Source organism: Callithrix jacchus, chromosome 6 (assembly GCF_049354715.1).
Source record: "Callithrix jacchus isolate 240 chromosome 6, calJac240_pri, whole genome shotgun sequence".
Lineage (NCBI taxonomy): Eukaryota > Metazoa > Chordata > Mammalia > Primates > Cebidae > Callithrix > Callithrix jacchus.
In genome coordinates, this window is record NC_133507.1 from 67,824,528 (window position 1) to 67,850,409 (window position 25,882).

Below are 25,882 nucleotides of genomic sequence, written 5' to 3' on the forward strand. Positions count from 1 at the left end.
CTTTCTGCACTGTAACTCCTTTTGAGATCCTAAATAAAAGGTACAACTGGAAAGTATTCAGATTAGGAAAGACGAAAGATACATGAAGGAAAACAAACAGAGTTAAAAATTATTGGTAAAGAATAGAGCAGAATAAAGACACACTATACTTAAGAAAACTAATAATCTCAAATTATCTTCAAAAATATAAAAATTAGCACAGGGTCAATAATATTTTATAATAGATTCATAATCCCAATGTCTCAAAAGGCAATTGAATACATGACCCAAATGATAAATACAGATACTGATAAATTTTGCCTTCTAGATCACTTAACGCAAAAGTCTTCTTTTTAGTTTTAGAAAATCTTCCTAGCACAAATAATTATTTGAATATTTTTTATATATTTATTTTGAGTGTATTACCACCCATACTTTTTTCAGGGTACTAATGTCAAAGAAGATATTATTTTTCTATTATTTTTGCTGTTGTTTTGCCAAATGTAACTGTCATTTTTTATTGAAACACCAGAATCAGACATTTAATTCTCACAGTTTTGATGCTTAATGAAAAGTGAAAGTTAAACACAGCATGGTGGCATTAAAAATGCATGGTGAATCCATAGCATCCTGCATGTTAGCCCTGAAGAGAATGTGGAATACCAAGAAAAAAATTATTCAGAAAAGTAAACTAGTGTATTTAGAGATGAGATTGACAAATTATCACAAATCACTAAAAAAGGAATGAACAAAAGATAGTAGATTAGGGAAGGAGAAGATAAAGGAAATGTACTATTTTATTAATATAATCTATAAAACGAGGAAGACCCCATTTGAAATACAGTGTCTGAATGTTTCACCTCAAGAGTACTGCCAAGGTAGCATATTTATTGCCCTTACGTATCAAGATATGAGTCAATTAAGAAGTAGAAACTTTATTCTCTATGACTCTTTCAGACTTATCTACATAAGTATCAATTTGTTTCTGAAGAAATTTCAGCACATTAAACAAGAAGCGGGGACTTTCTTCTACCAGTATGATTAGGGAGGAAAATGTGCTCCATTTTCAAGTTTCTGGAAACATCTTTGCTCTATTTAATTTCTATTCTATAATTTTTTTTAAAGCCAATCGTTCTGCTTAATAGATTTTACTCAGGAGATTTTTAAAAATTAATAGCATCACTTTTACTTTTTTGAGTTTTGAAATCCTTTTGCATCTCTCTGTATTATTGCACAAAAATTTAAATCTCTATTGCATATTTAAAACAATGTCCAATTTATATTTATGGCTATTAATTTCAATTTGTATCTAGAGTTTTTTAGGTTTTAGAGTTCATAAGTAGATTGAGAATCTTAGTAGTAAAGGTCTTTCATATTTTTTTTCACTTTTGGGTAGGAGATTTATTTCTAAATTGGTGAAGTCTATACATATTTTCAGAATTCTCAACACACATAATTATGCAAAGTGTGTGAGGAAGCAAAACAGAGTCATAAGGAGGTGTTATAAGCTTAGGCTTAGAAAACCACTTCTGACAGCATACTCTACAACAATACTTAATTGGGTATATGAATCTTATTAGAAATGTTTCCAAGTTTTTATTGCCCTTACGTATGCCTCAAAAAGATTGTATGTGTTCAGATAAAGGCTGATTGTACAGATGGTGACAGAATCACTTCAGAACCACTCAGATTCTGGTTTTCGGGAAAACCAAACCATTTCTTAAATAAGACAAAAAGCAGGCTCTCAGAAAACCTTGTATCTATATGTAGATTTGTGATTCACAGTTACATTCTATCATCTCTTCTTACGTTTAATGGAAGTTTAAAGTGGTAACAGTGTGCCTAGATCTGCATGATATTACAATAAATAATTGATCCAATAAATTCTATAGCCTCTTACCTCAAAAGAAACAAAATGCAATGAAATTATTTGTATAGTAAATATTATCTCCAATGAAATTCAATGTATAAATCATAAGAAGTTCAAAATCCAAGATCCTTGCCTCTTTGAAGAAACATACCTCTTTCTCAAAGATGTGATTCATATTATCTGATTTCCAGCAAAAGTCATGAAGGCAAAAGTTCATTTTTATAAAATCTGCATGCATTCTTAGAAAGTTAATTCCTGGGTATATTTTAATAAAGTTTTTGGAATCATGCAGACATAAGCCCATAGCCAAAATTAGTAAATATCTGAATCTATTTTAACATTATCATATCAAATAAATACTAGGATTATAAGCATAACAAAAGCACTACATTTGTAATACATCTCTTAGAATATAAGAGAGCCTGAAGTTTTGTTACCTTATGTATCACATATTTTAAAGCAAAGTGTGATTTAGAATATAAATATGTTTTAAATATATGATTTTATTCCAAGCAAGTTAAACCTCCTCAAAATGTTCAGTAGATTCTATAAACACAAATTGGTTTTTACCATAAAGTATTCACAATTATTTTATTGAACTTAATATATTTACAATTATACACTCTTCTATGTAACAAAAACGATTTATATTCAGTCAACAAAAAGTCATAAAAATCAAATGAGTATTTCAAAAATGATTTTTGTCATTAACAAACTGGTTTTATACTCTGAGACAAAAAATTATGCCAAATCATCTTTATTTAATAAAGTATTTCTTAATATTTGTTTATGTATGTATATTTAATTCAGTAGTATGCAAACTGATTAAAATTCCCACATGAAGTAAAGTCTGGAGAGAACTAATTTTCATACGTTTTTATTTAAGGCATCTCTGAAGCTTTTGAAAATAGGGTGAGATTACATGATATTTCATGCTGTCATGTAATGACATGTGGTTTCATCCATTTGTGGAAGTCAGTCTTTCCAGTAAAGCATTTGAAAATACTTTTCATTAATTTTTATCTTTTAGAACTGGAAACTTTTAAAGCTGATTGAAGTTTAACAAATTCAAATCATCTTCATGGTAATCTCATTTTTTTTTCATGAGAATAATGGAAAGGATGAATGACAACAGGAGATTCCTAAGCAACTTCCTTAATGCAAATGATGATGAGTTAAATAAATGCAAGGAGAGAACAAAAAATACAGGAAAGATAAAATGGTCTGGAGCATAAATCATAGTAAGTCAAGATTGCTAGGAAACAACAGTAGTCATCTATGCTGGTGTATAAAGGTCGTAAGTGGGGTGGCTCCATCGATGTTGAAGATGTCTCACTACAAACAGCAGTGAGCCCTTGAACTGGAATCAGCCTTAATGAATGTAAAGCCACAATCAATGCACTGACTGGTCTTTTGATTTTCTCTATTGGAATTTGTTAACTATGAGTGACATGCAACCAATACCTTTCTTCTACAAACACTAGATGATGAACATGATGGCATAAGTCAAAGCCCTTCATTACATTTTTAAGCTACATGACGAAGGCTAGGACCTTATTTGGTATTTGCATTCTTTTCCTGAACCTTTTGGGAAACTTAAATTCTTTTCTAAAATTTTTACAATTTGATGCTTGATAAGACCATATACTCATGTGAAAGAGTTTACAATAATCTGAATTTCAAAAAATCATTTTCTTATAAAACAAATTTTAAAAGATTAGAAGCACTTTGATATTTCAGAGATCTATAGTAGACATAAAGAGCACAATAAACCAACATTTACCGTTTTTGTCCATGGAATTTGGTTCTGACTGTTTCTTGCCAATATCAGCAAAGGAACGAACAATGGGAATCCTGTTGGTGAGTTTTTTCTGATTCTGATGATGATGCTGTTTCATCAATGCCTCATGGACCCTATGGCGTACATCTTCATTCAGCTGACCTGAGCTCACTTGTTGGTCAAGAACCATATCTGAAGCAAAAAGGCCGGAGTAAGATGAGCACAGCTTTTCCCTAGCACATATGCCAGCCATGAACCACTGAGTCCAAATATGCAAGCCCTAAACAATATCATTCATCTTGAAATAGGAAAAACTTCCATAAAAAAATTCTAAGTATGGTTTTATAAACAGAAATTTATCTTCCATTGTAGAAACGTTGCACAAGAAGGACTTGGGAAGATTTTAATTATAAACCATTCTATTTTAAATATATTATAATTATTTTTCAAATGGGTATAGTTGCATTGAGAAGAAAGTTCTTTATTTCTCACTATTCACTCTGATGGTAGGAATATGTATAGAGATAATATCAAAATTCATAGTGTGTTTAAATTTGAAAAGTGGTCTTACGCGTATATTTTAATATTCTTCCCATTTTCTAGTACAGAATAATTTTCTTGTTTCCTCATTAAGTAAACAAAAGTCTATCTGTGAAAATCTGATGCAAGGAGGCCTATGAAGCGATCTAGCTACTGAATTTGGAGAGTAAACAATTCTGTTTCATATGGTTAGAAAATCAGCTTATTCTCAAACTTTCCTTGAAACACACTCCCTTGAGAATGTTAGATTAAAAAGATATTCTATAACTGCAAAACAAAGACTGGAAGGTGAAATTTCAGAAGTCTATAATTAAGCAGATTATTTACTATACATAGTATCAAAGATGTTAATAAAGTAGATTACTAAAGGCATTTTAAGTTTCTTAGTTCTATTAAGATCACATTAATAATCATTTGTGTAATTAATCTGCTTTCTGATTGTTAAATGTGAACTCTAATTTTTTTAGGCATTAACACCTTATGTAAAGCAGTTCACAATGAACTGCCTTCCACTGCCTTTTTGAGTACAATAAAAGTTTTAAAGTTAGCAGAATTATCTCTTACCAACTATGTTTTCCTTCAGTGTGAAAGGGACATGAACTAGGGACAGATTTAGTACACTTTATGGCATTCTAGCTAGATGACTGTGCAGAGTTGAACGGCCTCAGTGTCCTTATTTGTAGAATGGAGATAATAATATCTATATCATATGTCGATGCCAAGACTAATGACATAAAGCACCTGATGCACTGATTGGAATATTGAGGCTATCAGTAAATATTTCCCAGTACAGGATTTTCTTTGCAATTTTCATTACATAGATTACGGGTTCCTGGTTTGAAATTTGTGGTGGTTTTAATATATTCATATTTTATAACAGTTTATCAAGTAGAGACAAACTGGGCTTATCAATAGCAGAAAACCCAAATTAAACTATCTAAAACAATTTTATTGACTCACATAACAGAAAGACCAAAGTTAAATTGGCTCTAATTCTGCTTCTCTGTGATTCCGTTAACCTCTCCTCCTCTAGAGTAAGTAAGCTTTAACCTCGGGCTGATTTTCCTTATGGTAATAAGGTGGTTTCCAGCAGCAAAAATGAAATATATATTTTTGTTCATATACAGTGAGAAATATATTGGTATTTTGTGACTTTCTCTTAGAAGAGTTATTTTTTTTCCCTGGCCAGGAAAAATTATCCTAAGTCTAACTGACATAGCCCCGCCCATCTTGAACTAATCACTGGCAAAGGAGATGGTATTCATTTGACTGACTTAGGCTAATAAAGAACTGCCCTTCACTCTAGAGTTAATTCACTAAACCAGAGATAGACAAGCTCTTTTTGTACTGAGCCAGCTAATGAATATTTTAGGTGTTGTAGGCCACATGATCTCTGTCACAAATACTGAATTTTGCCTTTGTAGCAGGAAAGCAGCCACAGGCTTTTACAAATGAGCCTGGTTATGCTCTAATAAAACTTTTTTATGGATGCTGAAATTTGATTTTTATATTGTATATTAACATCAAATATATTAACTTCTTTTTTATTATTTTCAACAATTTAGAATATAATCACCATTCTTAGCTCAAATGCCCTGCAAAATCAGAGAGTAGGCCATATCTGGCACATGGGGTATAGTTTTCTCTAACATTTTTGTGTTTACAATCGAAAGAGGTAGAATGAATATTTGGAAGTCACCCATAATATATACCTGGAATGTTTGAAAGTCAGTCACTATAATTACCTCAAAGGTCCCTTCCAATTCTGAAAATGTATGATACTATAGAATAATATTTAAATCTATTTTTCAGTTCTTTGGAGATCAGTAGTTATAATACCCCTGGGTTAATCTGAAATAAAGGAAATAATAAATTGTCAACATATATGACATTACACTGAAACCTTGCTAAGATGGAAAATTGTATATAAAATATGCATATACTTAATAATGGAAGTTGCAAAGTGGTTATAAATAAGAATACCAATATGATATCATTGTAAGGCAGTTCCAACCATAAGCCATGATACGAATTCCCCATTCAATATTCTAGTCAGAATTAAAAGTAATCACACAGTAAACCTTGAATGTGTTTATGATTTTTAATTTCTATTAAAGCACAATGTTTCCAGGCTCGAACACTACAAAACCCATAGGTCACTATCTTCACAATTTTTCAAGGATAAGATTTTTATTTGAAACAGTTACATATGGAAAAGTAAATGTAAAAGAAAAACATATTCATCTGTTCATTAGTTACAGAGAAATACACAGTAAACTTCTCCAAAGTATAGCTGTATCAAATTATATCTTACTTGTCTGGAAAAAATTAATCATTTTTCTTAAGGACATAACTTATAGTGGGGTAAGATTTAAGTGTCAAAAGGAATCTGAATTAGTAATCACTTACATTGTTCTTTTCACCACTACAATATATATTACTATTAACTTGAAAAGTGTGAAAAGATAATGGACCATAATGGCTTTGGGTCCCGAGTGAAGTCCTGCAATCTCAGCAGGCTGTGATGCCTAAATAATACAGTCTAGTCTGTCCCAGTATCTGGATGATAAGAGATAAAGCAAGAAAAAAAAGGACAAATAGGTCACACTCTACTAACACTAAGTAGGCTCTAGAATCACTAGTAGCATTTGTGGAAAAAGGCCTCAGAAAAATAAAAAATTGTTTTTCATCCTAACAGGTAACTTGTATCATAATCTATCTTGAATGAAAGCCCCTAGAGGCTATGACATATTGCAGATTCTATATAAATCTCTGCCTTTTTGAAGATCATCACCTCAATGTTTTGAAAATCCATTGTCTTACCTTTAAAAGATATTGGGGGAGATGGGGGAATTTGATATGAAGTTTCTAAATTCTGTGGTTTGATTGCCAGCACTAACAGGATTGTGTGTACTGAAGATGTAAATTGCAATCGAATACTTACTTTTCAGACCAAGGATTGTCACAGTATAGGCAAGTTAAAAAAATATGTTTATTCCTATACTCTCAAATCTATAATTACATTCAGTGGAGCAAACTATAGATTCTTTTTTCAATGAAAAATTTTATTTTTTATCTTTTTCTGAAAAACATTTATTTTATTTATTTATTTTTCTTTTTTTAAAATTATATTTTAAGTTCTGGGGTACACGTGCAGATTGTGCAGGTTTGTTACAAAGGTATACACATGTCATGGTGGTGGTTTGCTGCATCCATCACCTCATCATCAACATTAGGTATTTCTCCTAATGTTATCCTCCACGAGCTCTCCACCCCCAGGCCTCAGTGTGTGATGTTCCCCTCCCTGTATCTGTGTGTTCTTATTGTTGAACAACCACTTATAAGTAAGAACATGCAGTGTTTGGTTTTCTGTTCTTGTGTCAGTTTGCTGAGAATAATGGTTTCCAGTTTCATTCATGTTCCTGCAAAGGACATGAACTCATCCTTTTCATGGCTACATCATATTCCATGGTGTATATATGCCACATTTTCTTTATCCAGTCTATCATTCATGGGCATTTTGGTTGGTTCAAGTTTTTGCTATTGTGAACAGTGCCACAATAAACATACATGTGCATGTGTCTTTATAATAGAATGATTTATAATCCTTTGGGTATATACCCAGTAATGGGATTGCTGGGTCAAATGGTATTTCTATTTCTAGATCCTTGAGGAATCGCCACACTGTTTTCCACAATGGTTGAATTAATTTTCACTCCCACCAACAGTGTAAAAGCATTCCTATTTCTCTTCAAATGAGTTGGGGGCTATGATTGATAATCTGTCCATTGCACTAACTTTGGTTTGGTTTTAATTTCTTCCTAATTCTCATTGACAGAATTAGGTTAAAGTATACACACACTACAGAGACAATATTTTCATCGTTAATCTTCATAATCCTTAATTTCAAAGAGATTAACATAGACCATAAAATTCCCTGTAATTTATACAAATATAATTCAAAAACATATTCAATACAATTAATCTCCATATCAGAGTAAATTGTGGTAAGAAAATATATCTGGGGAATTTTAGATTTGAAAGGTTAAGTAATGTTTTCAAGGATAAAGTTTAAACTTATTGAGTTTCTTGAAACATTGGGAAACAGATATATTTTAAATTAACTTTAGCCAAAAGAAAATCCCAGTTTAATTATACCAGAAATTCTTGACAGAACTGCCAGATACAAATGGGATTTTTTGCTACTAAGTCTACAAAAATCTCTTAAGGAATTATCTGAGTCTGTTAACAACATATCAGAACATTGATATAAAGATCCTTGATCATTACAAAACAATATCTGGGTCATATTCATCTACTAGAAAATGTCTGAAAAACATCAATACTACAAAGCCTTACTAGTGATTAGATCTCTTAAAGGTAAACCCTTACACTTAGCTTTTGTAAAACTAAAACTAGTGACTAATGTATGTGAATTATGGCTAAGAGAAAAAATAATAATAAATAAGAGCTGAGGAAAAAGTTTCAGGGCTATTAATCACTATAGCCACAAATTATCATGAAATAGAATAAAACAAAAATTATGGCTGGGCACAGTAGCTCATGCCTGTAATTCTAGCACTTTGGGAAGCTGAGGCAGGTGAATTGATTGAACCTAGGAGTTTGAGACCAGCCTGGGCAACATAATGAGACCCCCATCTAAAAAAAATTATGATTATGGGTTAGTAAAATAATTATTTCAATTTCTGCAAAGGTCATCTTCAATAAGAAACTTTCTATTTATCTGTTTATGATGAAATAGTCTCTTTCCTACTTCATACGTTGCTATGATAATAAAATATAATGATGTGAAAATACTTTGCAAAGTTAGAAGTCTTAGAAATGGAAAGCATGCTTATTTACTACAAACTTAGTAATGCAGCTCAATTTTTATAAAATAAAAATAGAAATAATAAGAAAATAATTACAAGCAATAGAGAGAAAATGTTTTAATGAGACTATATTGAGGGCACAAATAAGTAACAATTTAGTCAAATTATAGTTATCAATGAGAGGAACTCTCTTCTCAGTAATGATTGTAAAAGAATTTAAGGTTATGATCTACACAAATATTTGTAATCATATTTCTCTATGTGATGTTAGCTCTAAACTACTGACATATTCTAAATGTCATTTTACAGGCTGCTTTACACTGAAAAACAGGACATTCAGGTTGGGCTACTTCAAAGTCAGAAAGATACACCCTAATTAGAAAAGCAGAAAGAATACAAAAAGCTATTTAGGGTATCAAGACATCCTTGAACTACTTTCACTGTAAGGGTAGAATTAGAGAATGCAATTTGCTTGAAAAGGCTAGATTTAACCCAGTTAACCCTCACATATTCTACAGAATTGAGCTTGGGAAAGGGGGACACAGTTAGGAAAAAGTAGAATAATTTTAGACAATGAAAGTAAACTAAGGTGATAAAATGAACTGTGTTTCAGCCAAATTATCAGAGGAACATTTCCTCCCAGGAATACTGAGAAAAGCATTAGAAATTATATAATTTAAGAAATGTAAAGACTGGCAAAAGTATAAAGGGTATGTTATGAGGCTAATTTTGCCAGGCTAACATTGCCAGTAATGTGACAGTTTTGTTTCCCATTTCAAAATGTATTTTGATTAATCTATTTTCAAAGGTAACACCGTCATGTATTTAAGTATTTAAGCAGCAAAAACAAACCCCTTAGAGCAAGGCCTTTAACCTTCTAAATCTTAGTTTCTTTATTTATGAAATAAGGACAACAATAATAATACCAAGCCCCAGATTTGAGTATTAGAAAGATAATTACCAACTTAAGAGCTTTCTATACTTCAAAGTAGTATGAAAAGCCTGGCTGTTTTATTCTTAATTAAAATATAAAAAATGTTTATTGGGTATTAGCAAGACCCTGTAATGTAAAGGTAAGAAATTGAGTTGGATAGTTACTATTTCAGCATTCATAGGGAGTTTGCTAATTTCTAAGTTAATATTTTTCTCTTGATTTAGTCCAGCTACAGTAGCCTGCATACTTCTAAAAATTATACATATATGTTTAACTTTATAAAGTCTTTTAGGCTACAGTTTTATATAATTTAAAGAATAATCTCTTTACACGTTATATGAAACAGAAGAGGACCGCTTATCTTTCTGTTTTACTGCAATGCCTATCAACACCAATGACTAAATCAATACTTTTTAAGGTAATAAATGTGCCATCAAAATTTGGGTGACATCCACTTCAAGACATCTCTTTTTCTTCTCACAGCAGTTGTAATGTAATAGAAAAAACACTGGGCTTAAAGTTAGGGGCCCTTGGGTGAAATCTAGGCCATGACAGTTTTAGAGGATTTTCTGATTGAAAAATGAGAATGACATCTACTTCATAGGGCTGTCTGCAGATTAAATTAGATATGCTATTTTTCTAATACATTATTCTCATATATATGAGTAAAAACACACAGTTTTTTTCATTTCTCTAATATACTTAAAGTATTAAGTCTTTCTATATCACAAATAAATATTTTATAGGACAAATTTTATTTTTTCTCAAACTAATAATTTTTTAAACTGCCTCTTTTCTTTGTATTTTAAAAACCTCCATCAATTATTTCATTTATACTCTTTCAAAACTCATTTCTGTGTTTTCATATTATTTTGTTTTTACTAAAATATGTTTGTCTTCTGGTAAAAAGATACAGGAGCTTTGTATCTTTACAAAGATACTTTACAGTATTTACTCAACTTCTGTAATAATAACACATTTTCTAAATATAACTGTCTGTATTATAAGGACATCATTGGATTCTAATACTAATTATTCATCCTAGGGACAGGTTATAGTACTGAATTACAAAACAAATCCTAACTATATCACTTGACTTCCTCTGGAATTCAAGAGTTTTAATTAAGTTTAAAATAAATGGCCATAACTTTCTGTGTCCATTCTAAACCAACATTTTTCTGTTTATTGACATTTTTTCATTTGGTTATTTCATGTGTTTGACTATTGAAAATAAGTATTTAGCTTGAGGTTTTCTTTTTTTCCTTTAAATTTCTAGTGGTGAGAATCTAAATGTGATAATGAAAATAAACGGTGAATGGGAATCAAGACACTAGATTCTTGTCCTAGGCTTGGCACTGCCAAATTAGACAATATTTCTCTGAGATTCAACTTCTTTTATCTCAAATAACAGGGTAAGAGAAAATGACTTTTAAGGCCCCATACAGTGATTATAAGAATTAGTTTTCCAAAGTTCATATATATTTTGAATTATAAGAGCAAGAGAGTAACAAAAAAGTACCTGTATCTACAAAATAGACCAAGAGAGAAAAAAATATACCTGCAATTTCTTCTAAAGTGTTGGCATGCATGTCCAGCAACACAGTTCCATTCAGAATACAACTTCTCAACTCAAACAAGCTGTGCAATGAAAGAGTAGCCACATAAGGCTTGCTCCACCTTTCTCCTCCATCTTCCACATCTTCTTCAAACTTCAACCACCTATACAAATAAATATTATCAGCACAGTTTATATTATATTATAGATGAATGATCCTTTATCCCCAAAATAAAAGGTTGAAATAGAAAAATAGTCATATTGTGTCTTGCTTCATAGGTTTTGGAAGTATATAAAAACTAGCTTAAGCCATTTGGCTTATTTCATTTTAACTCCATTTAACTAGTATTCTTTTGTAATTAAAAAATAATTGAAAATGGAAAATTCCTTATATTTTGTTAACTTGTCTAACTCTGAAGAAACATTTAAATATAAGTGTTTAACCAGTGATCACAGCGAATCTTATGTACCAATAATAAAGAATGTATACTTAATGGAAAGTTAATGGTAATTGAAAAAGAAATGAAAGAATACTTATTTTTCTTTAGTGGGAAGTCTTAAACATGAATATTTTAGCCTCTTGGTAACTTTCTTAGAAGATCTTGAGGTAGGCTAGCATAATATGGGGCCTATTGTATAGGAAAAATACTTATTAGGCTTGCTTGGATGAGAGCTAGTAATAACAATCACTTCCTAGGGACTGAATATGTGAGACTTGAGCTCAGACTCTATCCCTGGGTGTTCTCGCCAGGTTAGATAATCAGAGAAGACTCTTGATGTCATTATGTCAAATAGGAGACTACTGTCTTCATGGACTGAAATGAATAGTAATACTATATTATCTATAAGCAAGATAAATGGAATAGATAAAGAGAAACCAATGATTTTATTGCTCTGTCACAAACTACTTAATCTCTTATCCTTTTAGGAACTTGCTCTCTAATCCTAATAAATGACCAATGTAGTTTCACCATTTCCAATGAAACTTAGTCTAAACTGTCTTGCCTACCTTCATCTCCACCATTTCCTTCACTTCTTTTCTCCTTAGTCATTTTTTACCCTAATTTCTCTTTCTAAGTAATATCATTCAAATCCTTTATGTAATATAATATTACTATTTTGTGTAATAAAGTGGTCCAACTTCAACACACAACAAATATGTAGGAGTAACTAGTTAGGAAATCAAGTGGATTAGCCAAAAGTAACTAACCAAAAGAGTCAGTCAGAATGATTAATATGCAGAGTAGTAAGAAGGATCAGGAAAGCTAAGGATCTGTCTCTAGTGTGTAGGAAGCAAAAAGAAAAAAACGTGGCATTTCTATTTCCCATTACTGGGATTGCTGGGTCAAATTTTAAATGATTATAAATTATTCTACTATAAAGACACATGCACACATATGTTCACTGTGGCACTGTTTACAATAGCAAAGACTTGGAACCAACCCAAAATGACCAGCAATGATAGACTGGATAAAGAAAATACACCATGAAATACTATGCAGCCATAAAAGAGGATTAGTTAATGTCCTTTGCAGGGACATGGATAAAACTGGAAACCATCATTCTCAGCAAACTGACATAAGAACAGAAAATTAAACACTGCATGTTCTCACTCATAAGTGGGTGCTGAACAATGAGAAAACATGGACACAGGGAGAAGAACATCACACACCAGGATTTACTGGGGGATGGCAGGGGAGGGATAGCAGGGGTTGGGGGGATTGGAGATATAATGTTAGGAGAAATACCTAGTGTAGATGACAGGAGAATGGATGCAGCAAACCACCATGGCATATGTATACCTATGTAACAATCCTGCACAATCTGCACATGTACACCAGAACTTAAAATATAATTAAAAAAAAAAGAAAAAGATTGTCAGAAAGTGAAAAGGAAACCAATAGGGAAGAATACTTATACTTGCCAAAATTTACAATCAAGTAAGAATAGGTATGGCTATATAGAACACATGGATATTGAAAAAACTTACATTTAAGCCACAAATCACCAACAGTATCTCTTCTAGTCTGAACATTTTATAGAACATTTTTGTCTACACAGAAAGTTTACATATTAGTTATTCTTTAAGTTGTTCAGTTCTAAACAGGGCCAAAATACCTCATAAATCATATGATGGTCTTTAGTGTTGTTATAAACTGTAACTGGTTCTCCCTCTCTTCCTAGGAAAGAATAAAATAAAATTACCTGACTCCCTTTTAATTCAGTGAATCCACGTGTCTGTGATTAGCTCTGGAAATGAAGTGGGGACAGATATTATGTGTGTGTCACTTCCAGACTGGAGCATTTAATTGTCAAGAGGATATCCTATGGAGCTCACCTTTTCCTTGACATGCAACCAGCAAAGTTCAAGATAAAGGCTGTTCTATCAGCTGAGGTCTCCAAGTAACTATTTAATACAATGAACAGATAAGCAAAACTCCAATGATCCATGATGGACGTGAACTGTGAGTCCCAATAAATAGTTTTAAGCCACTGAGAGTGCAGGATATTTTATAGCATAATTTAGCCTATCCCATCTGACACAGAACACCATTTTAGCTATTCATATCAGCATAAAATTCCTAATCAGAATTAATGTTGAAAGAAAATGTGATTTTAATAAATATAATAAATTAGTAATTCTTGTCAGATACGAGAATAAGGCTATGGTCACATTATGATTTCAGTATCACAAAGGAACTTCTTGGCAGACATTTTAATGGAATAGTATTATATAAACTATCTTTGACTAGTTGAGAATAAAAAGAAATTTATATTTTGTCTGTCATCTACAGCTAAACCACTATGCAATAAAAGGAAAGTCTTTTAACTTCTCTGGGCCTATTTTCTCACAGTTAAAATGATGAGACAAATATAACATATTAAATAATTTTCCAAAGAATAGCCAGTGACCTTGTCAAACGAGGATTCAACTTTAAGGTTTTTTATAATTTTTATTTTTCTCCAGAGTCTGTGCCCATTTCCCACCATAATACAATATAAATTCAATTTGAATTGAATTTATAGTCTTTTTTAGCTCGAAGATCTTATGCTGATGCTTATAGCAGAAACACATTTAATTTTTATCCATGTCTGGAGCCAATCTTAAGTTGCAGAATGTTCTTTGTTCTTTTTCTTTTACATTATTCTGATGTGTTTTCTTTATTACCTATTATGCTAGATAAAAATAGATGGTTTTCCTTTGTGAATAAGAAAGGAAACATATCAAACATATTATTCTGTGGAAGGGCTATAATGAAACTTTCCATAAAGAAGTGGTGCCAGGGGAGTGGATACAGCCTTTATTAAATCTCCTAATTAAATTATAATCTACTGACATATGCTGTGGGTTTTAGATGAAAAGAGCAAAAGGATGGAGACTATATAATAGCATGTATGCACCGGGCATGGTGGCTCAAGCCTGTAATCCCAGCACTTTGGGAGGCTGAGGCGGGTGGATCACGAGGTCAAGAGATCGAGACCATCCTGGTCAACATGGTGAAACCCCATCTCTACTAAAAATACAAAAATTAGCTGGGCATGGTGGCGTGTGCCTGTAATCCCAGCTACTCAGGAGGCTGAGGCAGGAGAACTGCCTGAACCCAGGAGGTGGAGGTTGCAGTGAGCCGAGATCGTGCCATTGCACTCCAGCCTGGCTAACAAGAGAGAAACTCCTTCTTAAAAAAAAAAAATAATAATAATAATAATAATAATAATAATAATAATAGCATGGATGCTGGTGTTATTTTGGCTGAAGAACTTCATGAAGTTGGAAATTTACTTTCTAGTCTATTTGATGATAAAGGAAACGTAGAGTTTTAAAAGGGTGTACTACAACTTGAGGAAATACAGGTTTTCCTCTATGTAAAATGTCCTCAATTAAGGTTTCTAGAACTATAGTACTTTCTGTCATCCCTGTCTATAAAATTGATTCTAAAATGTTGTAACAGTGAGATGATGGGTAACAGTGAGATGATATCTCTATGAGAAATAAAAAATATTAACCAGGTGTGGTGGTGCATGTCTGTAGCCCCAGCTGCTCAGGAGGCTGAGATGGCAGAATTGTTTGAGCCCAGGAGGTTGAGGCTGCAGTGAGCCATGATAATGCCACTGCCTTCCAGCCTGGGTGACACGATGAGATCCTGCCTCAAAAGAATAAATAAATTAATTAAATTGAATGTAATCTCCAAAAATTATACTCAAGTACAAAATCCTGAAATGTCTTTTTACATTACTAAAAAATCACATTGGTTTCTTAACTACTTAAGTGTAACTATAAACTTACCCATAAAATAATATTGTTTGTAAGCTGTAATAACTTTAACAACAAATTCACTTTTCAAATATTCCTGGACCTCTTGATATATAGAATGATAAAAATCCTTCTTTTTTTTTTTTTTTTTGAGACAGAGTCTTGCTCTGTCGTCAGGTTGGAGTGCAGTGGTGCAATCTTGGCTCACTGCAATCTCCGCCTCCTGGGTTCAAGCGATTCTTCTGTCACAGCCTCCCAAGTAGCTGGGACTACAGGCACGTGCCACCACGCCTGGCTATTTTTTGTATGTTTAGTAGAGACAGGGTTTCACCATGTTGACCAGGATGATCTCGATCTCTTGACTTTGTGATCCGCCCACCTCGGCCTCCCAAAGTGCTGGGATTACAGGCGTAAGCCACCGCGCCCGGCCCAATAAAATCCTTTCTTATAATAAAATTTATAGTTTTAAAATGTACTTCTGGATAAAAGTGAAAATGACTAAATAAGTGACAAAGCATCTAAATCATTTCATCTTGGCTCCTTTGAAAGTAAATTTAAAATTTTAGGAATGCTAAAAAAGGGTTGCTGTTTTTACTGCAGATAAAAAATGACTTTAAACCAAAAACAATCAAAAAGTAAAAAGAAGAGGTTCACATAAAAATAAAATGTTCAATGAAACAATAAGACTTAACTATCTTAAATAAATGTGACCCAACACTGAAACACCTAGATTCATAAAACAAGTTCTTAAAGACTTATGAAGAGACTTAGATAACTACACAATAATAGTGGAAGACTTAAACACCCCAATGATGGTATTGGACAGATCACTGAGACAAAAAACTAACAAAAGATATTTGAGATCTGAACTTACCACTTGACTAAATGAACCTACGAGACATCTACAGAGCACTCCATCCAACAAAAACAATTCTTTTCATCTGTACATGGCATATATTCTAAAATTGACCATATACTTAGCCATAAAGCAACTCTGAACAAATTGAAAAAAAAAAAACAAAATCATACCAAGCATACTCTCGGAACACAATGTAACAAAAATGTAAATCAATACCAAGAAGAACTCTCAAAACCATACAATTACATGGAAACTAAACAACCTGCTCCTGAATGATTTTGGATAAACAATTAAATAAAGATAGAAATCAAGAAATTCTTTGAAACTAATGAAGACAAAGATACCACATACTAGAATCTCTGGGACACAACAAAAGCAGTGTAAAGAGGAAAGTTTAAACTACTAAATGTTGACATTAAAAAAAACTTACATTTCAAGTTAACAAGCTAACATCACACTTGAAGGAATTTGAAAAATAAAAGCCAACTAATCCCAAAGGTAACAGAAGAAAAGAAATAACAAAAATAGAGCTGAACAAAATAAAATGAAGATGAGAAAAATCATACAAAAGACCAATGAAACCAAGAGTTGGTTCTTTGAAAGAATAAATAACATTGATATACTGCTAGCTAGACTAATTAAAAAAAAAAACGAAGATAAAAATAAACACAATCAGAAAACACAAAGGAGACACTACTACTACTAACCCCACAGAGATTTATGAACATCTCTATGCTCACAAACTAGAAAAGCTAGAAGAAATGGATAAATTCCTGGGAATATGCAACCACCCAAGACTAAACTAGAAATAAATTATTTTAATTGAATTTTATTTTTTTGAGACAGAGTCTCACTCTGTCACCCAGACTGGAGAGAAGTGGCATGATCTTGGCTCGCTACAACCTTTGCCTCCTGTGCTCAAGTGATTCTCCTGCCTCACTTCCCAAGTAGCTGGAACTACAGGCATGCACCACTGTGTACAGCTAATTTTTTTTGTATTTTTAGTAGAAACAGCGTTTTGCCATGTTGACCAAGCTGGTCTCAAATTCCTGGGCTCAAGTAATCCACCTGTCTCGACCTCCAAGTGCTGGAATTAGAGGTGTGAGCCACTGCACCTGGTCAAACCAGGAAGAAATTGAAACTCTGAACACACCAGTAATGAGTTCCAAATTTGAATCAGTAATAAAAAACCTATCAACCAGAAAAAAGCCTTGTATCAGATGGATTCACAGCCAAATTTTACCAGATGTATAAAAAAGAGCTGATATTGAAACTATTCCAAAAAGTAAGGAAGAGAGGCTCCTCTCCAATTTATTCTATGAAGCCACTATCATTTCTTATACCAAAACAAGCAGATACAAACCAACAAGCTTCATACCAATATCCATGATGAATATAGATGCAGAAATTCTCCACAAAATACTAGCAAACCAAATTCAGCAGCACACCAAAAAACCAATCTACCATGATCAAATAGTCTTTATTCCTGGGATACAAGCTTGGTTCAACATATGCAAATCAATAAATGTCATTCATCACATAAACAGAACTAAAAACAAAAACCACATGATCATCTCAGTAGATGCAGAAAAGGCTTTTGATAAAATTAAACATTACCTTATGTTTGAAACCCAAAAAAAATCTAGGCATTGAAAGTATACACCTCAAAATAATAAGTGTTATCCAAAACAAACCTACAGCCAAGATCATACTGAATGGGCAAAAGCTGGAAGCATTCTTTTTGAAAACTGGTACAAGACAATGATTCCCACTCTTACCACTCTTATTCAACATAAGTCCTGGAGTCCTAACCAGATAAACAGGAAAGAATAAAAAATAAAAGGCATCCAGATAGAGAGAGAAGAAGTCAAACTATCTCTCTTAGCAAATGATAAGACACTATACCTAAGAAACCCCATAATCTCTGCTTGAGGATCCTAGATCTGCTAAATAACTTCATCAAAGTTTTAGGATACAAAATCAATGTGCAAATGGTATACATTTATATACATCAATAACATTCAAGCTGAGAGCTAAATAAAAAATGCAATTCCATTTGCAATAGCCATGAAAAACATAAAATACCTAGGAATACGGCTAAACAGGGAGGTGAAAGATCTCTGCAATGAGAATTACAAAACTGCTGAAATAAATCAGAGATGACACAAACAAATGGAAAAACATTCCATGCTCATGGATAGGAAAAAATCAATAACATTAAAATAACCATAGTACTTAAAGCAATTTACAGATTAAATGCTATTCCTATCAACCTACCAATAACATTTTTACAAAATTAGAAACAAATTAGGCATTTTTACAAAATTAGAAAAATAATATAAATTTAAATGGAACCAAAAAAGATCCCAAATAGCCAAAGTGATCCAGAACAAAAAGAACAAAACAAGAACATAGGCAGGTGAGGAAAAATGAGAACACATGGACACAGGGAAGGGAGTACTACACAGTGGAGTCTATTGCGGGGAATAGGGGGAGGGAGAGCGCGGTGGGGGGAAGCTGGGGAGGGATAGCCTGGGGAGAAATGCCAAATGTGGGTGAAGGGGAGGAAGGCAGCAAAACACACTGCCATGTGTGTACCTCTGCAACTATCTTGCATGTTCTGCACATGCACCCCAAAATCTAAAATGCAATTAAAAAAAAAAGCTGGAGGCATCACATTACCTGACTTCAAACTATACTACAAGGCTACAGCAACAAAAACAGCATAGTACCAGTATAAAACACATAAGCCAATGGAACAGGTTAAAGAACCCAGAAATAGTGCTGCACATGTAGAATGGTTGACCTTCAACACAGCCAATAAAAATAAGCAATGAGGAAAGGGCTCCCTATTCAATAAATGCTGCTGGGATAACTGGCTAGCCACATGTAGAAGATTGAAACTGGACCCCTACCTTTCACAATATACAAAAGTCAACTCAAGATGAATTAAAGACTTAAATATAAAACGCAAAACCATAAAAACTCTAGAAGAAAATCCAGGAAATACCCTTCTGGACATCAGCCAAGGAAAGAACTTCATGATGAAGATGCCAAAAGCAATTGCAACAAAAACAAACATTGACAAGTGGAACCTAACTGACCTAAAGAGCTTCTGCACAGCAAAAGAAACTAACAACAAAGTAAATAACCTACAGAGTGAGAGAAAATGTTTGCATCTGACCAAGGTCTAATATCCAGAATCTTTAATGAACACAAATAAACTGACAAGCAAAAAACAAACAACCCCATTTAAAAAGTGGGCAAAAGATGTTAGCAGACACTTCTCAAAAGAAGACATATTAATACAAGTGGCCAAGAAGCATATGGAAAAATGCTCAGTACCACTAATCATTAGGGAAATGTAAATCAGAATGGCTATTACTAAAAAAATCAAAAAATAACAGAAGCTGAGGAGGTTGCAGAAAAAGGAGAATGCTTCTACATTGCTGGTGGGAATGTAAATTAGTTCAGCCACTGTGGAAAGAAGTTTGGAGATTTCTCAAAGAACTTAAAACAGAACTATCATTTGTCCTAACAATCCCTTTACTTGGTATATAACCAATGGGATATAAATTATTCTACCATAGAGACACATGCACATGTATGTTCATTACAGCACTATGCACAATAGCAAAGACATGGAATCAAACTATGTGCTTACCAGTGGTGAACTGGCTAAAGGAAATGTGGTACATATACACCATGCAATACTGTGCAGCTATAAAAAATGAGATCATGGCCTTTGCCACAACATGGATGGAGCTAGAGGTCATGTTCCTAAGTGAATTAATGCAAGAAGAGAAAACCAAATACTGCATGTTCTCACAAGTGGGAACTAAATATTGAGTACACATGCACACAAAGAAGGGAACAACAGACACTGAAGCCTAGTTGAAGGTAGAGAGTGGGAAGATTGAAAATTATCTATTGGGTGACAAAATTATCTGTACACCAAATGTGTAATATGAAATTTACCCAAGTAACAAGCCTGCACATATACCCCTAGAACCTAAAATAAAAGTTGGAAAGAAAAAAAAAAAATCCTGATAAGATGTTGGCTCTGTGTGTTGATGTGTGTGTGTGTGTGTGTGTGTGTGTGTGTGTGTGTGTGTGTGTGTGGTGTATGAGTGTTTAGTTCTATGCATTTAAAAAAAAGTTTTTTTGAAATACAGTCTCACTCTGTCATCCATGCTGCAGTGCAGTAGTGCAATCACAGCTCACTGCATCCTCAACTTCCTGGGCATAGGTGATTCTTCCACTTCAGCCTCCCAAGTAGCTGGGACTATATAGCAAGGCACTATGTCTGGCTATTTTTTTAATATTTAAAAATAGATATGGGGTCTTGCTATGTTATCCAGCCTGGTCTGGAACACCTAACCTCAAGTAATCCTGCCTCAGCTGACCGGGATTACAGGCATGAGTCACTAAGCCCAGCCTCCGTTCTATGCACTTGATCCCATGTATAGATAGATGTAACCTCTACCACAGTCAACATACGAAGCTGTTCCGTCACCACAAAAGAAAGCTGTTGTGCTGCACCTTTATATTCTCAATCCTCACTATTTTTGCTCCCTGGAAACCACTAATATATTCTTCATCACGATACTTCTGTCATTTTGAGGGTGTTATCTAAATGGAATTATATAGTTTACAACCTTTTGAGACTGATACTTTTTTACTAAGCATAATGCCCTTGAGACATATTCAAGTTGTTGTGTGTATCAGTAGTTTATTCCTTTTTATTGCTGAGTAATATTTCATTATAAAGATGGATGTATCAGTTTGTTTAATCAGTCACCTATGGAGGACATTCAGGTTGTTTGCAGGTTTTGTCACTCCAAATAAATCTGCTGTGAACACTCATGCAGAGGTCTTTCTGTGAACATGTTTCATTTCTCTGGGATAAATGTCCAAGAGTGTAATTGCTGGGGTATGTAGTAAATGCATGTTTAGTTTTATGAGAAACTGTCAAACTATTTTCCATAAGTGGTTCTACTATTTTACATTCACACCCGCAATGTATGAAAAATCCAGTTTTTTCATATGCTCACCATCATTTGTTATTATGATTATTTTTAATTTTGATTATTCTATTAGGTATGTAGTAATACCGCAGAGCAGTTCTAATTTGCATTTTCCTAATGGCAAATGATACTGAACATTTTTCCATGTGCTATTTGCTATATGTATCTCTTCTTTGATGAAATGTCTGTTTGTGCCTTTTGCCCATTTTTTTAGTTGATTTATTTTCATACTGTTGAACTTTGAGAGCTCTTTATATGTTCTACATATAACACTTTTGTTGAATATCTGGTTTGCAAATACTTTCTGTCTGTAGCTTGCCTTTTAATCCACTTAACAGAATCTTTCACAGCACAAACATTATAATTTTGGTAAAGTTCAATCTATAAATATTTCCTTTTACAAGTTGTGCTTTTGGTGTTATGTCTAAAAACTTGCCACCTAGCCCTAGGTCCTGAAGATTTTCTCTTATGTTTTCTTTGAAAAAATTTATGGCTTTATGTTTCAAATTTAAATTTATAATCTATTTTGAATTAATTTTTATGTACATGGTGAGGTTTATATCAAAGTTAATTATTTTGCCTGTAGATGTCTAATTGCTCCAACATTATTTTTTGAAAAGAGTTTTCTTCCTTCATTTAATAGTTTTTGTCCTTTGTCAAAAATCAGTAAGCTTTACTTATGCTGGTCTATTTCTTAGTTCTCTATTTTGTTCCAGTGATTTATGTGTCTGAAATGACATTTTAAAAAATCCAATTATTCTTCCTTCCTTTAGAATAATTTTCTTCAAGTTGAGGGCTTAATTCTATGAGAAAAGAATGGAGTTCCTTTCAGGGAGTTTGGAACTTCAGGGAGTTCCAAACAGTTTGTTAGTTAAGATGACCAAATATAAGTTATATGCATGGATGGTTTGATGTACCCATAGGTTTTATGAATATTATAGGAGGAGGCAGAAGGTACTTTCCATAAAAAGGTACCCACATGTTACAAATATCATGTTACTAAAGATACAAAACATTTCAAGATTCAGTGTTTTATGCCAGCTCCAGAATGATGCCAATTCTTTAAGAGATATTTAAATGAATATTGTTAAAGAGACTATTAAAAATAATATATATACATAAATACATAACTATATCTCTCTTCTCTGTTCTTTTAAATCCTATTTCATCCTTCAAAGATAGACATGAACAGATCTGGGAACACACCAGACACTGTTTTAAGATTTGTAGTCACTGAATATCCTGTCAATTGCAAAATGCCTGATTGCAGTTAATGACCTAAAGTGCGGCAATTTGGTCCCATTTTCAAATAAACTCTGCAGACATGTGTTTGAATAGCAAACCGAAGCAAACAAGAGTTTCAAAGCATGAAGGAGATGTAATGGATAATGCTAAAAAACAAATAAATAAAATTGTTGGCCAATTGCATGACCTTCTCTGTGGAGGGAGAAGGGAGGATTTAAACCCTGAGAAGATTATTTTCATTTCCTTCAGTGTGTCTGGTTCTGTTTTCATCCAAGATGAGCACACTGGAGTCTCTTTCTACTAAGCAACATTAAATAGGTGTTTCACAAATTCTTTGAGGATTAAGTTGATTATAATCTCCTCTAAAATACTCATATTAAATCACACAGAATAAAATTATTCTGCCAGTTAGAAATTGTTTTTTTCTAGAGAACTTAACTCTTTCTGGGTATTCTATTCTCACTAACTCAGTTTAGGTTTTCTAAGATTTTTAATTCTCTCATTCTGCACAAACAAAAAAGAGTAACCATATCATCTAAAAGGAGTTACTATGTCATCCAAAATTACAGCCTTAAGGGAAGTAGTGGATGTCTTAAAAAAAATCCTCTTTTAGGATAGTTGGGTGACATGGCTAGGGTGAAGCTAGAGAATAACATGTAATCACAGAATACATATAGTCATTTTAAGAAGAAATGAAATATATCCAAACCTAGTATTTACAGACATTAACTCTTCTTAATCCATATTATTTTCACACATGTTCTTAATCCATATTATTTTCCACTAAAAAATTCAGATGACTTAAGCCATTACTAATTTTGAATATTAAATGCCTTCATAGTATCAGTAAAATTGTTTTGATGTAATAATCCTTTTCTATGCTGCAATGTATGTATCAGAAGCCTAACTGTTACCCCCTGCTTTGCCTTTTCTGAGTTCATTTGTAGGAAGCGTTTATAAAGGGCAACTACAGTGAGTCAAACATGTTGTTGCCACAATTGCACAGCTGTGGTAGGTTTGCTCACTTTTCTATAAATAACATTATATGTTATTTATAAGCAGGACTTTGTAATTGTGTTGACTTCATTAGTCTCTTCATATGGCTTCTTTTAGGGGTTTTAAAAGTGAACAGCTGTTTTTTACAAACATTTATTAAATAATTATGATTCAAAATTTTAGCTTCAAAATCTAAAAGTTTACTTAAGTTTTACTTGGCAATGAGAGTGGGCATAAATTATGCAAGATGTGATATGTGACAGGTGTCAATGTGCTGATAAAATATCCTTTTTATTTCTGCTATGAGGGTAGAAAATTATTAATCCCATCTGGAATACTAATCAAAAGCCAGAAGTGCTTTAAATGGTGATGCTAATGATTTACTAGAATTAAATTGCATTTGAAAAGTCAGATGGAATCATGAATTAACAAAAAATTTGCTTTTTTAGATGAACTAGTGCAATCAGAACAAAATTACTTCTACCACTTTAGAGTCTATTACTTTTCAAAATCCTCAATTAATATGTTCTGCTCTTCCGTGAAGCATTGTGTCTCAGTTAAAACTTATCTACCCCTCCTTCAATAGCTGTTATTATTTTCGTTGCTCACCAGATGTTTCCCTGAAGTTCAAACAGCTATGCCATGCATTCGATTCCAGAAGCCAAACTATGAACATAACTCTTATCTAATAATATTAGAGAATGCAAATAATTAACTGGATTATCTTTTTTATTCTTGATAAATCAACAGCAATATATTTTGGTGGTTTAGGATAAACATGTTATTTGAGTTAGTCCATTAGAGCACAACGAAATTCTACCTGCTCAACTGTAAGAAGGTGAAAATGCTAGATTCTAGTATCACTTCTGCTACCTCCTAGCTTTATGAGAGTGGGCAAGTTATAAGAAATTATTGGTTAAAAGGAGTAGATCACTATTTGATCTGTAAGATGAAAAATCACCAACCACTATAAGAAAGGGCATTACTCCTGCCAAGATATATATATTACACTCTATTATGTAGTATGAGGAAAAAGAAGGGACTCTTAAAAAACCTTCAAAAAAGTACTTCTTTGCAATAGATTAGAGACTCTAACTAACCAAAGCTGTCTAGTCATCACAGTCAAAAGATCTCCTTCCTTCAAGTCACTAAGGAACATCTGTTTCTTGTAATTCATAGAAGACAGATGCTTCTGGTCTTAGAGAGGTGTGCGTTTTAACTTTCTATTCAAAAATCATAGAAAAGCAAGTTACATCAATAATCTGTGAAAAAAGACGATCATATATCACTTTTCTGTCACCAAACAAAGAAGATGAGCACATATAATACATATTTCTAAACTCCCACATATTTTTTTGATGCAGTTAGGACAAAAAGTAAGGTAGAAGTCTTTTAATCTTAATATGTACCTGGTTATATAAAAGCTATTTTAAATTTACGTCTATATTTAAAATGTTATAATACAAAACATTATGAGGAAACTTACATACAATTTTTATTAAAAAATCAGTTCATACAGAATAACATGCATTTAAAGTGTTCAAAAAAGCCAATAAAAAATAATGAATAATTTGATATAAAATAGATAAAGGAAATGAATAGTTCATTCACATGAAAAAAATAAAAACATATGAAAAGATGTTGAATCTCACTAATAATTTGAACAATCAAATTAAAACAGTGAGATTATGTCTTATTCATAAAACTGGAAAAAACATTTTAAGTGGTTTGATAACTTACTGTGACCAGATACAGAGGAAATAAGCACTCTCATACAATGTTGATAGAAAGTGTAAATTACAAAAACATTTTATGCAGGTAGGTTTACAGTATTTATCAAAGTAAAAAATGTCTGCTGTCTTTGCCACATATATTCCCATTGTTAGAAATTCACTTTACAGAAATAGCTACAAAATAATGACAAAATATTTGTGTGAACAATCATTGCAGCAGTTTCTATGGAAAAAAATAAACAACCTAAATGTCAATCAAGACTAGCTAATAAATAAATAA

General features: G+C 32.7%; 1 protein-coding gene across 32 annotated transcripts in view; it reads right to left on the bottom strand.

Annotated features, from left to right (window-relative positions):
• Positions 1–25,882, bottom strand: part of SLC4A10 (solute carrier family 4 member 10) — a 422,038-nt gene that overhangs the window by 113,424 nt on the left and 282,732 nt on the right. For all 32 annotated transcript variants that reach the window (XM_078327546.1, XM_078327550.1, XM_035304692.3 and 29 more), the window contains 2 exons: positions 11,494–11,654; positions 3,633–3,821 (listed from right to left, as the gene is read on the bottom strand). In XM_078327546.1, the coding sequence (XP_078183672.1) occupies positions 3,633–3,821; positions 11,494–11,654 (350 nt within the window). The remainder of the gene's footprint in view (positions 1–3,632; positions 3,822–11,493; positions 11,655–25,882) is intronic.